Source organism: Zootoca vivipara, chromosome 7, assembly GCF_965207765.1.
Source record: "Zootoca vivipara chromosome 7, rZooViv2.hap1.1, whole genome shotgun sequence".
NCBI lineage: Eukaryota > Metazoa > Chordata > Lepidosauria > Squamata > Lacertidae > Zootoca > Zootoca vivipara.
The window spans coordinates 80963843-80978744 of NC_142590.1; the positions used below are offsets into that span (position 1 = coordinate 80963843).

Here is a 14902-nt window from a genome sequence, read left to right on the forward strand (position 1 = left end):
ACAAACAAAGGTGCTCAGACACAGAGCTTTCAATCGCAGGCCATGCCTGGAAAGGGTGGGATAAAGGTAAGTGTGGATTAGCCCTTTGCCACCTAGGTCAGTGTTAGCTTCCCCTTACTCCATTTTGAATCTAAATTCTTGCCTAATGGACAGAAACTCAGACACCACCACAATAATGAAAACGGGCAGTACCCTGGAGGAGGAAGGGCACCTGGGAGGAGCACAGAAAGAAGAAATGCCATAGTACACCTGGATCAGCACAACCAAACACCTTCATCTGCCCCAGCTGCAACAAAACATGTCTCTCCCATATTGGTCTGTAACTCTCCAGTGGTTTGATTTCACCCCCAAAGGTGCATTCTTTCATTGTCTCCGGAGACAGACGGCTGCCAGCCAACAAGACCAACCCGAGCAGTTCTACATCTCTCAATAGAATCCATCTCTATTAAACATCAGATTTGTATCCTGTTTGTATGTTCCTGTTTTGTACGTTTATTTAGTTAACTTCTCCTAGGCTGCTGTTCCAGCAGTTCAAAGCAACTTGCATCAAATGAAAGAAAAATACATTTAGGAGAACAAAAAAAGCATCAACAACATGCTACTACAGATGAAAGCAGCCACACACAAAAATTGATTTCTCCATCAAAATCCAGAACAGAAGAGGCAGGGCTTGCAACCTCTCCTCCAGCAAGATAATGAAGTTGTATCTCTTCTAACCTCTTCAGAGAGGAAGCTGTATTTAGGGACAATCACTCAGAATACTCAGCTCTTGATTGTTGACGTCTATACCTGCCACCAAAATGGAACAGACATTACAACCTGCTGAATCATTCAGCGAAGCATACATATAGCTCTTAAGGCATGAGAGTCCCAGGCCATCCAAGGCTTTAAAGGTTAAATCACTATTACCTTGAATTGGGTTCCGAAGCAAACCAGCAAGCCCACATAACTGCTGCAGATATGGTTCAATATGCACCTTTCAGCTCCTATTAAGAGGTGGGCATCAGCATTTAAACCCTCTCAGTATCTGTATAGGATTTGAAACTGTTTTAGGATATGCCATCACTTTAACTATTTTTATATATGTAATGGTTTTCATTTGTTTTATGTATGCAATTGTTTAGGTGATTTCATATAGGAAATTATTTGTATACGGTTTTTATTGTATTGTGAATAGGACGTTTCCTTAGGACATTCCTTATTTTAATTAGAACAATGTTGAAGGGTATAGAGTTAGGTGACCCCCCGGAGCCAAGGAGATAAGTAACTACACAACCTTTAGAAGACATCTGGAGGCAACCCTGGATAGGGAAGTTTTTTAATGTTTCATGTTCTATTATGCTTTTAAATATGTTGGAAGGCACCCAGAGTGACTGGGGAAACCCAGTCAAGATGAGTGGGGTATAAATAGTAAAATGGTGGTGGTGGTGGTGGAATAGGACACCCCTATTTTCATCGGAGGGATGCAGGTGGCACTGTGGTGTAAACCAGAGCCTAGGGCTTGCCAATCAGAAAGTCGGCGGTTTGAATCCCAGAGACACGGTGAGCTCCTGTTGCTCGGTCCCAGCTCCTGCCAACCTAACAGTTTGAAAGCACTCCAAAAAGTGCAAGTAGATAAATAGGTACCACTGCAGCGGGAAGGTAAACGGCGTTTCTGTGCGCTGCTCTGGTTTTGCCAAAAGCGGCTTTGTCATGCTGGCCACATGACCGGAAAAACTGTCTGCGGAAAAACGCCAGCTCCCTCGGCCTGTAAAGCAAGATGAGCGCCGCAACCCCAGAGTCATCTGCAACTGGACTGAACTGTCAGGGGTACCTTTACTTTTATTTTCATTGGAGAAATGTTGGAGGGTATGATTGTCAGCTGCAACCCATGGAAACCCCCCTACCCAGGGTTGGCCCGCTGATGAGGCAAGGTGAGGCCCTTGCCTCGAGCAGTAGAAGCCTGCCTCACCTCCACCCCGCATTCCACCGCCAGTGGAGAAGCAGCACCAGCAGCAGAGGCAATTGTTTCTGGCAAGATCTCACTGGAAGCCAGCGCCAAAGCCAGGGTTACACCAGCACCACTGTGCAATACCGGAAAGAATGGCAGCAAGGACATCATATAGTAGTGCATTAACACAGCGCAGAATAGATAGCCTTCTCCAATCCCAGAGTTAAGAACTGAGCAAAGATTGTTGTTGTTGGCAACTCAAGAAAAAGCAAAGCGAAAGGTTAATTACATCAATAAAGGAGGAGGGAAAGAGATGGACTAATGTGGAGGATATTGAAAGGTGTTTTGTTAAGTCATGTCCGACTGTTCGTGACCCCATGGACCAGAGCACGCCAGGCACTCCTGTCTTCCACTGCCTCCCGCAGTTTGGTCAGACTCATGTTGGTAGCTTCGAGAACGCTGTCCAACCATCTCGTCCTCTGCCGTCCCCTTCTCCTTGTGCCCTCCATCTTTCCCAACATCAGGGTCTTTTCCAGGGAGTCTTCTCTTCTCATGAGGTGGCCAAAGTATTGGAGCCTCAGCTTCACAATCTGTCCTTCCAGTGAGCACTCAGGGCTGATTTCCTTCAGAATGGATAGGTTTGATCTTCTTGCAGTTCATGGGACTCTCAAGAGTCTCCTCCAGCACCATAATTCAAAAGCATCAATTCTTTGGCGATCAGCCTTCTTGATGGTCCAGCTCTCACTTCCATACATCACTACTGGGAAAACCATAGCTTTAACTATACAGACATTTGTCAGCAAGGTGATGTCTCTGCTTTTTAAGATGCTGTCTAGGTTTGTCATTGCTTTTCTCCCAAGAAGCAGGCGTCTTTTAATTTTGTGGCTGCTGTCACCATCTGTAGTGATAATGGAACCCAAGAAAGTAAAATCTCTCACTGCCTCCATTTCTTCCCCTTCTATTTGCCAGGAGGTGATGGGACCAGTGGCCATGATTTTAGTTTTTTTGATGTTGAGCTTCAGACCATATTTTGAGCAAAGATGCTCCCAGGTAATTTTCCAGCCGGCTAACCTGGCTAGGGACTATCCAAGAGTCTGCACTGCCACCCACTGGCTGCCAAGTGAACAGCACACTTGCCTCACCTTTAGAAAGCGGGAGAGACGATGAGACTTCACGTCAGCATTAAATAATTTGAAGAGGCCCATTTCAATTAACCTTCACTCCAGTAAGAACTGCAGATAGAGGTGTGAATTAAATCTGTCGGCCCTGGCTTCACTCACATTTAGGCAGAACCGAAGCCTGCACTTAATAATACATTTATTTTCTACCCAGGGATGTGTTGGTGCTAGCTAATTACTGGCCACTGGCACTGGGTTATTATTGACCAAAGCTGAAAGGTGGATCTTGGAGGGGGCACATTAATGAAGTGTTAAAGCTTTCATCACTTTGGTGCATTTGGGCATAAAACATAATCCCCTAAAACAGCCTTCCCCAACCTGGTGCTCTGCAGATATTTTGGACTACCACTGCCATTATAGCTGGAGACTGTTGCATTCAGAAGCCAGAGACTCTTAGAAATAAGAATCTGGACCCAAACTTTGCGTAGTAGTTTTTTTAAAAAAATTAGAGTTCTTTTCTTGCAGAATTCCCCTTCCTTCCAGAATTCCCCTTGATGGAAAATCCTCGAGTGGATTAGTCTCTGGCTAGCCCAGAGCATTCAAAAAAACCTGTTTTGGTACGGGGAATGGATCTGCCATAAACATTACAGCAGGTATGGGGAACTAGTGGGGCTTACTCTCCAGATTCCGGTTGTAGAACTGCAGCCTCGGGGATGTAAAAAAGCAGTTTTCCATTTCTTCCTGTATTCATCACATGTACCACTATTTCCGTTCTGCTGCAGTTTGTCTTCTGCCAAAAACTGTGTTACGTACGTTGCAATGTCATTACGTTATTCTACCCCATTCATTTCAAAGCAAAGGAAATAAAATGCAGGTGGGGTGGGGTGGGGTGTAACAATTAGCTCATCATTTGCGGCAGCAGCAAAGACCTGACACATTCATAGGATTGGTTTCCATTCCAGACACGAGACGAATAAGCAAACCTTGGGAATTTCAGCTCCCTTTGCTTGTTTTCAACAGATGTCTCTGACATCCCTAACTGGGAACCCTGTGGGTCTGCTGCCCTGTGCTCTGTTGAAGAAAAGCATGGATAGAGATGTATTAAATAATGAATAAATCACTGCTTTTGAATTATGGATCAAAGATCTCTGCTGCAGCAACAGACGACCGTAGCAGCATTATTGAAAAACATCACTTTCAAAAACATCTCACTCACCTTGACTAAACTTGTGAAAATATTCCACAATAGGTTTTTTTTTTCTAATTTACACCCCCCCAAAAAAAAAAAAACCTGGGGTTAAATCCTAAAGATAAAAACACAGGATGCCTCAATACTATCACTGTTTTGCAGGCATTCTGAACCCTAACCCTCAAAATGTACCTTTCGTTTGCTATTACTGCTGTTTAGATATTACTTTTATGTTTTATTTTGCATTGATCGTATTTCAATGTTTGTATTTCTTGATTCATTTATTTTTAATGTAAGGAGAAGAAGGGGCCAGGTGAGCCTCTCTGGAGATGCTGTCCAACAGCCAAAGTGTCACTACCAAAAAGGCCATCCATTTGGTAGTCACCTGCCTTGTTTTGCTTGGCAGGAGCCCTTGAAGCAGGCCGTTGGGTTTCTTTGAAATCCATGCTGTGCGATCAGCTCTCAGTGCAACGGGGGTGGGGGGAAAATCACATCATTAGGAAGGGATGTTGGGTCCAGCCAAGGTAGCTCAGAGCTTGCTGTTCTAAACAGGCTCTGCAGCCAACAACACCTGCAGATTTATAGGCATCATGGTCATTTGCATTTCCATCAGGCAACCTTCGAAGGGGCCCAGAAGTACCCTATCAATTTTTCACCAGCTTTCCTCAGTCAAAAAGCCAGCTGAACATATGCTGTGTAGCACTGCTGGGGCAGGTTTTCTATTTTTCCCTTTCTTGTGTATATTTTAACCAGGCTATCTACCCTTTCCCATCATCTTTCCCGGGCTCAGCAGGATGCAAGAGGATTAAATTTGAAGCATAATATTCTCCTTGTTCTCCTTGTTAGCTAATAAACATCTCTCTTACAGTTAATTTTCAGTGATCCATATTTCATTGTCCTCCAAACCACACTTTCCCACACTTCCCCGTCCCACAATCCAGATTCTCTCCTACCCAGGCTCGCCAGCCCATGGGGCAGGCTGAGGCAGCTGTCTCAGGTGGTGGAATGCCAAGAAGAAGTGCCCTGCAGAGATCTCATGAGATGAAACTTGACACAACACCCCTGCTCATACTCTCCCGTTTTTTGGCATATATCTGGTCCGAGAAAATCTAGACCAAGGGAGGGAGAAGTGTGGGAAGGCAGCAATTTAGAGGTCAATGTCATACAGGCAATGGATAAAATGTGGGTGGTTGTTGTTTAGTTGTGTAGTTGTGTCCGACTCTTCGTGACCTCATGGACCAGGGCATGCCAGGCACTCCTGTCTTCCACTGCCTCCCACAGTTTGGTCAGACTCATGTTAGTAGCTCGAGAACACTGTCAACCATACATCACTACTGGGAAAACCATAGCTTTAACTATATGGACCTTTGTCGGCAAGGTGATGTCTCTGCTTTTTAAATGCTGTCTCCCAAGAAGCAGGCGTCTTTTAATTTTGTGACTGCTGTCACCATCTGCAGTGATCATGGAGCCCAAGAAAGTAAAATCTCTCACTGCCTCCATTTCTCCCCCTTCCATTTGCCAGGAGGTGGGTATATATCCACATTAAATGAGAGTATGGATGTGCCCTTTATTAGTTCAGTTTGGCCAGTCTCTGTCCCCATTAGTCCTCCCCTATCCTCCACCACAATATGCCAGTGGTACTCTTCAAGAGGTGGAACAGCCAGGTGTTGTCTGGGCTCCTGCACCTTTGTTGGTTGTTGTCTGGGCAATCTGTCCGGAAGATAAACTGTATTTCGAGGAGTTAGTGGTCTGACATGATTACCCTTCCTGCCTCTGTTCCTCCCCACCCCCACCCCCTTTTTGTCTCTTCTTAAGTTATTTGATGGCATGAAGAACAGCCTTTAGTGTCCTAATCAGTTGGGAGGAAGTGATAGTGCTGGGTACCTTCTTTGAAGTTGGACATTGTTTTGAGAAAGTGAGGCATTGGGAGGGGGTGGCTAATGAATAATATGCATGTAGCCAGTAATGAATGATCTGCACGTAGCCAGTCAGGCAAGCCGCACAGGCTAGCTATCTGTAAATCGGATGGTTGTGGGCAGAATTTTTGAGAAGCTCGTGCACGGACTTGATCAGCCACAGGGCTGTGCAAACTGAGGCTACCTGGGGGGGGGGTCACTTTGCCTCTACTTGAGGGCTTCCAAGCGGCAGATTGAAGTGCTTGCTTGGTATGTATATATTGCATGCTGTTTAGAATAAAATCTTTAAGCTCACTCACTTGTGTTTTGTATTACTCCTGAATCTCATTTTAAAAGAGCCACCTTGCATTTGGCAAGACAGTTGTGTAGAAGAGGCAATTTCAGCAGGGGCATCTTGTCATGCAATTATTATTATTGTATTTTTCTGTTGTGAACTGCCTTGAGATTTGTGGTTGAAGGGAAGAAGAAGAAGAAGAAGAAGAAGAAGAAGAAGAAGAAGAAGAAGAAGAAGAAGAAGAAGAAGAAGAAGAAGAAGAAGAAGAAGAAGAAGAAGAAGAAGAAGAAGAAGAAGAAGAAGAAGAAGAAGAAGACCGGTGCAGAAGCCTTATATTGCCCCCTTCCTCCTCAGGCCCCACTTGTAGTCCAGTGGTAGAGCATCTGAAGTTCCCAAATTCAATCCCTGGCACCTCCTGATAGGGCTGGGAGAGACTCCCTGCCTGAAACCCTACACAGTTGCTACCAGTCCATGTTGACAGTACAGTGGAACCTCGGTTTATGAACACCTCGGTTTATGAATTTTCGGTTTATGAACGCCGCGGACCCATCTGGAACGGATTAATTCACTTTCCATTACTTTCAATGGGAAAGTTCGCTTCAGTTTATGAACGCTTCAGTTTATGAACAGACTTCCGGAACCAATTACACCCATGCTTCAGTTTATGAACGCTTCAGTTTAAGTACTCCATGGACCCATCTGGAACGGATTAATCCACTTTCCATTACTTTCAATGGGAAAGTTCGCTTCAGTTTATGAACGCTTACTCCGCGGACCGTCTGGAACGGATTAATTCACTTTCCATTACTTTCAATGGGAAAGTTCGCTTCAGTTTATGAACACTTCAGTTTATGAACAGACTTCCGGAACCAATTGTGTTCATAAACCGAGGTACCACTGTACTGAATTGTTGTTGTTGTTGTTTAGTTGTTTAGTCGTGTCCGACTCTTCATGACCCCATGGACCATAGCATGCCAGGCACTCCTGTCTTCCACTGCCTCCTGCAGTTTGGTCAGACTCATGTTGGTAGCTTCGAGAACACTGTCCAACCATCTTGTCCTCTGTCGTCCCCTTCTCCTAGTGCCCTCAATCTTTCCCAACATCAGGGTCTTTTCCAGGGAGTCTTCTCTTCTCATGAGGTGGCCAAAGTATTGGAGCCTCAGCTTCACGATCTGTCCTTCCAATGAGCACTCAGGGCTGATTTCCTTCAGAATGGATAGGTTTGATCTTCTTGCAGTCCATGGGACTCTCAAGAGTCTCCTCCAGCACCAGAATTCAAAAGCATCAATTCTTCGGCGATCAGCCTTCTTTATGGTCCAGCTCTCACTTCCATACATCACTACAGTACTGAATTAAATGGACCAATGACTAAAGCAGCTTCCTAGGTTTCTATGTTCATTGGGCCACCATACCAAGAGGAAGAATTAAACATATTGAGTGCTGTCTTCTCCCCACTCCCTGGCATTTATTATTTCCTATTGAATTATTCCAAATTACCGTATCCTACTCTGACATACAAGATGGCACCGTACGTTTCTTACTTGCACAATTGCTTCTTGAATCATATGTCGCCTGGAGAGTTTGAAGTAAATACAAGTTAATCCTTAAATTGGTCTCCTTCATTTTTCTGAAGTGTTAGTTCTTTGATTGAAAGGTGGGGAGGTTTCTCCTACTGTGTAGGAGGCAAAGACGTAGATTGTTATTTAACGGGCTCAGTCATTTCCAGACTTTGGGGGGATTTTAGCCTTACCTTAGCAACCTGTTTGTAATCAGATTCTGATTGGTATTTCAGGCTGAGTTAGGGCTAAAGTTGCTGCAGAAATCCATTAATAGGTTATTTCCCCATGTTTCCAGCAGCTGCAATGGGAGGGGGAGGATATAAGAATCAGGACTGTACTGCTTTAAATCCTACCCTTTTGTAACAAAAAGAAAGTTATAACATACAAAAAGAAAGAAAAACAAAAGAACAAAAAGTTACCTCCCGTTATTTACAGAACGCTTTCCTTTCTCTTGCTATAACTCTTACTTCCCATGTTTCCATTTCTTCACAATGCCTATAAATTAAACCTCACCTCTCATGTTTTCATTCCAAGCACGCCACTAGATTATTTTTTGTAATTTCACTTTCCAAGTAGTTTTGTACATATTCCCATTCCTTCATTATTTTCTTCCTTGGTACATATTCAGTTTTTTTTCTGTTTTGTATGAATGTGAAAATTTGTATTAGTTGATTATTCTATCATATGATTTTGGGATTGTGTTTTCTGTTAAGTTATTTGATGTTTTGTTTTTGTTATATGCTTTTAAATCTTCTTTTACTTTTACTTTTTTGTTAGTATTTTGAGAATTTTGTAACTTTTAACATCTAAATAAAGCTTATTTTAAATTTTAAAAAATTAAATCCTACCCTTTTGAAGCCACTAAGTGAGGTAGAAAAGGTAATGGACCCCCCCCCCTGGATGGTTAAGTCCAGTCAAAGGCGACTATGAGGTTGTGGCGCTCATCTCACTTTTAGGCTGAGGGAGCCGCCGTTTGTCCACAGACAGCTTTCCAGGTCATGTGGCCAGCATGACTAAACAGCTTCTGGCACTATCAGGGCACTGTGACGGAAACCAGAGCGCATGGAAATGCCGTTTACCTTCCCGCCACAGTGGTACATATTTATCTACTTGCACTGGTGCAGTTTTGAACTGCAAGGTTCACAGAAGCTGGGACAGAGCAATGGGAGCTCACCCCGTCATGGGGATTCGAACTGCCAACCTTCCGATCAGCAAGCCCAAGAGGCTCAGTGGTTTTTAGACAACAGCACCACCCGCATCCCTAAGGCCACTAAGTATCCTTTGCAACACACAAGTATCTCTAGTGGTTCCCTCTAAGAGCTAAATAGCTCAATAGTTTCATTGCAAAAAGGCAAAATAAAAAGGTGATCGGTTCCCCCCGGCATCTGATCACAGCCCAAATCAAACCCCCTCTGTGGCAGCTTGAAATCATTATGATTTTAAGACTAGCTCCATCGGGCTTTCACAACAACTGCCCCACAGGGCTCTTGTGAGACTGTTTGTTCTTCTTGCTCAGTTCCTGTTCGCGCTGGCTCAACCTGACCATGCCCACATTTTATTGAATAGCAGGACCGATACCCACCCTCACAGCTGTTGTGAACAAAGGACAGGTGCAAATATCTTATTTCTCTTGCGGGCTCAGGCACAGTTACCTTTCACCTCATGCTTTTTAGGCACAGGTCTGCATTTTAAAGTGCTGTGTCAGAGCACTTCCGCCCCCCCCCCAGCGCTTTCCCAGCAAAATCCCACTCTTTAACACTGAATCGGAACAAACAGTCATTTGGGTTTTCTGTGGGTTGCTGTTTGCTTCGATTTAGCCTCAAAGAGTGGGTTTCTGCCGGGAGAGTGACAGAACCAAAAAAAAGTGCTCAGACATGGCAAATTAAAGTAGGGTTACCATTTTTTCAAATCCAGGCACAAAAGGTTTTGGGCTTCTTTTTTTCAAGATCTCAAAAAAGAAGTTTTTGACCTTTTTTTAAAGGAAATTCACAAAAAATATAGACATATAGGCTGCCATACGTATGGATTTTTCCAGACACCTCAGCGATTTCTGCCTGGTCACTGTTACTGACTGCCATATTCTGGCTATGTCCAGGAATTTCCGGACATATGGCAACCCATAAACACAAAAGGAAGTCTGGATGAGCCCTACGTGAGTGCACAGTTGCTGAGGTTGGTGCATTTTGCAGGAATTGTCTGGGGTGCGGAGCAGCTTGCACTGTGAACTGATGTACCGTTATGAGAAAGGGAATAAGAGAGATGTTACGTACTGAGCTGAATCCTAGAACAATAGGATCCAGAATGCAGCAGTCTGATTGGTCTGCAGGAGCCACCCAATCCAGCTCCAGGTGGAAGTGAATCAGCAACCTGTTTGGCCTGCAGGAGCAGCCAATCAGGCTGCTGGCAGAAGTCAATCCGCAACCTGATTGGCCTGCAGGAGCAGCCCTGAAGTAGCCAATCACGCAAGGCCTATTGTGTAAATAATGTATATAAGCAGACGTTTTTGGGGAAAGAGCCATTCTTCTCTTCTTCCTCTATTGCTACTACAAGCTGAATAAAGAGAATGAAAGTCACTCATAGACTGCCCATCTTGCCCTGACCTCTGTTGATCTTCCTTCAACATTGGGCTGATACTCCTAGGGTTGTTGACCTCATGCCATATTTCCTTTCCTTCTTCCTTCATGTTTCCCTCGTGAGAGCAGCCATGAGGGCAAGCATAGCTTATTGCATCTCCATTATAGGATGATAGATCTGGGGAACTTTCCTACCAACATGGATTTCCAATAATAAAGATTAGCTTTCTTGTTTTCTTAAACCTGGTGTGTGATTGTATCCAGAGAAAGTCACAGAGCTACGTTCTCAGAGTTCCCTAGTAAGGCGGGCCAACTGTTAAGCCATTCTGAGAACTGGAGCTCTGTGAAGAGTATAGGGGTCTCGGAACTCTTGTCACCCTTAATAAACTACAGTTCCCAGGATTCTTGGGGAGGAAGCCATGACTGTTTCAAGTGGTAAGATGCTGTTTCGAATGTGTAGTGCAGATGGAAGCTGAGAAGTAAGAATTTGCGTTGCGGCTTATCTGCACTTAGCTTTCCTCTGCTGTTTCCAGACATGGTCCATGCTTAAAAGCTCCAAAGCTCAATCCATGAAAAACCACAATGGATGTTTGCTTCAACTGAGCACTAAACAGGGTTTTCGCAGGGAAAGCTCCACGGTAAAAACAAAAAAACAAAAATGCTAGAATTGGACAGAGAGGTTTTAAGTGTGTGCAAAGAGCAGGGCAAAAGGCAAGTGTGGCTAAGCCCTTAGTCTTTCAGCAAGTGAAAACACACACACACACAAAAAACTCCTGGCCAGTGGTGGCTGTGGCTCATTGGGACTAGTAAGGCAGAAAGCCAACAGCAGGCAGAGTCAGAGCCAAGGGGAAGCAGAGTCAACCAATCCTACTTTTCTCTCCATCCTCTTCCCCATGAGTTCGGCAAAAGCAAATCTGGGACTAAAATGAGGGAGTTGGTCATGTACCCCCTCAACTGTGGACATCCCAGAATTACAGAAGCCATCCCGGCTTCTGGTTGGATCCTGGGGTGTCCTGCTTTGGCTCCCATGAGAGAGCAGCCCCCAAAGACCTCTGTTTTGGGGGAGGATGCTCTTGTGCGAGTCACCTGGCTCCAGCAAGAGCCCAGCTCCAAAAAAGATATATGCCCAGGTTCCCCCCCTGCAGCATGTTGGAGAGTATGTGATAGGTGGTGCCCCCCCCCCCTGGAGTAAGAAAGCAGGCAATTGGAGGGTGGTGAAGAGCAGACTAAGGTTGGGTGGAAATCAGGCACCCCATTCACCCTAAAGGACCAGTCTCCCATGCCCAAGAGTGCAATTGTCATGGGTTTTCGGGTGTAGCTGCTCCAGCACCTGGAGCGGTGGGGACGGGGCGATCCGCACACAGGGCTACTGTAGCGACCTGCGAACTGGGGTGCCGCGGCAATCCGTGCACAGGCGCCATGGCAATCTGCACATGGGGGCACCGCGGCAAGCTGCCCATGGAGTCTGCCTGGCAGACGCAAGCCGCATGCTGCCTTTTCGGGGACCACGGGGCCCCAAGCCACCACGTCACTCCCAGGAGAGACACATGGCTCGGGTGCGCTGCAGACCAGGCCCCGCGGTAAGTGCCGCCCCCCGCAGAATGCCATTTTGTCACCCCCCTCAAGGATGACACCCGGGTGGACCACACTCCCCGCACACACACCCTTCCTATGCCCCTGTTTGAGTGGTCATTTTGTAATGTATGAAGAAGTTCTTGCTGGCCTCTTCTGGCCACTCAGAAGTCTGCGCTGATCGTTCCTGGCATCTAATCATTCCGAAGCAGAGGGCACCCAGTGGAAGAAACCCTCCCCCCCCCACATGCCCATAACATATTGGGCTAAGCTGCAAGCCACTGATCCACCAAAGTGCTCACTATCGCAAATCAAAGGAGAGACACGGTTGTCAGAGCGCCCATGAGCCCTGCCTTTTTCTTCCAGCACGGATGCTCCAAAGTCACTGGATCTCCTACGTGAATACTTGGAGGAGAAAAATAAGCAAGCACGATTTGAACTTTCTACAAATGTAGATTAATTGGCTAAATAGAATTCCTCATCAGGCTCAGCCGCCTACACCAGCTAATCGGAACTCTCTGTAGCGAGAGGTTGTTTACTGCTGCTTCAACAAAGATCTTACTACAGAGACTGGAAGGGGCCTGAGCATAAGGGAGTGTTTGTTCTGCAGTAATCGGTCCCCAGATGTCTCACTGCAGTGCCAGCAAGTGGAGAGTTTGCTTCTGAGCGCCAGGCTCCAGCTGCAGAGCAAAGTAGCAATGGAAGGCAAGATGTCTCCCTTTCATTCCAGATTGAATTAATATGGGGCAAATGGAAGCCAATCATCACAGGGCCTCGAGCAAGCCTGCAAAACCTGTGACCCGCGAAGTGTGGAGTGTGGCCTGCCTGCTCCATTTTTCCAATTATATTCAGGCAGCAAAGATGTCCCTGGCAGGCTGCCCTAGATTGCTGGTGGTTTGCATTCACCTAGGTAGGCTCACAAGCTGTATTTGGAGGGTGTATTAAGGGGCAAGCTTAATGGACCAGCTGAGCAACTGGTCTATGGAATGCCACAACAGCATACCCTGACGTCTTATTCAACAACAACGTCTTATTCAACAACAACAACAACATCAACAATTTAAATGTTATTTATATTATTTATTTGTGTTGGGGGGTTCTCCAGATTTGGAGGCAGTGAAGGAGACATGAAGGGAGAGGAAAGGAAGAAGACGCTATTTGCACAACCGGAAGCTGTTTTGACTTAACTCAAGTCAGCTCTCTGTTATTCGGAGGGCAAGTAGTACTGTTAAACTTCATTTTTTAATCGTGTATATTTCTTGTTCCAACAGGCTTGGGGGAATGGATAATTTTTAAGTTGTAGGCAAAAAACATCTGGAGGGCCGAGGTTGAGGAAGCCTGATGTAAAAAAATATAATAATCATAATATGGTGTGAGTCTCCAGGAGATGTTTTATATTTGGCAACAGATGATTTGAATTAAAACAATGTATTTACTCCCAGCAGCTGGTAGCAAGAAAGCAAATAATCTAAGATCACAAATAATGGATGGATGGACAGAAGAAATAAAATAAAAATTCTAAGATCCTTCCATACTGCATTAGTGGAACCTCATGCAACCTCTTGTCACTAGGTGGCACTCACCTATTAAAGGTAAAGGTAAAGGGACCCCTGACCGTTAGGTCCAATCCCAATCCCAAATTTTGGGGTTGCTGCGCTTATCTCGCTTTATTGGCCAAGGGAGCCGGCGTACAGCTTCTGGGTCATGTGGTCAGCATGACTAAGCCGCTTCTGGCGAACCAGAGCAGCACACGGAAACGCCATTTACCTTCCTGCCAGAGCGGTACCTATTTATCTACAGTGGTACCTCTACTTACGAATGACTCGATTTACGAATGTTTCTACTTATGACTGGAGCTCCGTCCGCCATCTTGGATGCTGTTTAGATGGGATTTTTTTTTACTTATGAATTTTTAGATAGGGTTGCTTCGACTTATGAATTTTTTCTCCCTATGGGATTTGACTTACAATTTTTTTCAACTTACGAATGTGCGTTCGGAATGCATTAAATTCATAAATAGAGGTACCACTGTACTTGCACTTTGATGTGCTTTCGAACTGCTAGGTTGGCAGAAGCAGGGACAGAGCAATGGGAGCTCACCCTGTCGCGGGGATTTGAACCGCCGACCTTCTGATCGGCAAGCCCTAGGCTCTGTGGTTTAGACCACAGCACAACCCGCGTCCCACTCACCTATTAAATGTGCCTAAAAGAGTTAAGACTCATCTGCACTATATATTTAAAGCAGAATCACACCACTTCAGTCATGGCTTCCCCAAAAGAATCCCAAGAACTGTGGGGTGCTGAGAATTGTCGGAGGACTCCTATTTCCTTCACAGAACTACAATTCCCAGGGTTGTAAGGCAAGAAGGATGGATGGTTAAAACACATTGTAGCTCTGCAAATATGGAAGGCGGGTTGGTGGCATCATCATTACAGCATTTCAGTACTGTGAATTGATGGCCAGTGCTCAAATGAGATAGACCTATTTCCTCCAAGCTCAATCTGGAAGAGAAGGTGATACATCTTGCGGAAGAATAACACTATTTCCTTGGAGCATTTCCTTGGAGTTGGTTTTTTTGAGAGGGGGGGGGAGCCTACCATTGAAATGATTTGTGCCTGTTCACTAGGCTTGCCGTATTTCAAAATGTGAAAATCCAGACACAAATGTTGCAAAATCTAAAAAAAAGAAGTTGTTTTTTAGCTCTTTTTAGGGAAATTGGCCAAAATCTATACTTCCAACATTGGTTGCCACCAGGAAAACTGGTTGCGAT

At 45.2% G+C, this 14902-nt stretch overlaps 1 protein-coding gene across 2 annotated transcripts in view; it reads right to left on the minus strand.

Annotated features, from left to right (window-relative positions):
• Positions 1–468: 468 nt before the first annotated feature.
• Positions 469–14902, minus strand: part of AURKA (aurora kinase A) — a 47803-nt gene continuing 33369 nt past the window's right edge. For both annotated transcript variants that reach the window (XM_088674670.1, XM_088674669.1), the window contains exons 9-10: positions 8178–8284; positions 469–789 (exon numbers count right to left, since the gene is read on the minus strand). In XM_088674670.1, coding sequence (XP_088530796.1) covers positions 8216–8284 — 69 coding nt within the window. In that variant the 3' untranslated portion in view covers positions 469–789; positions 8178–8215. The remainder of the gene's footprint in view (positions 790–8177; positions 8285–14902) is intronic.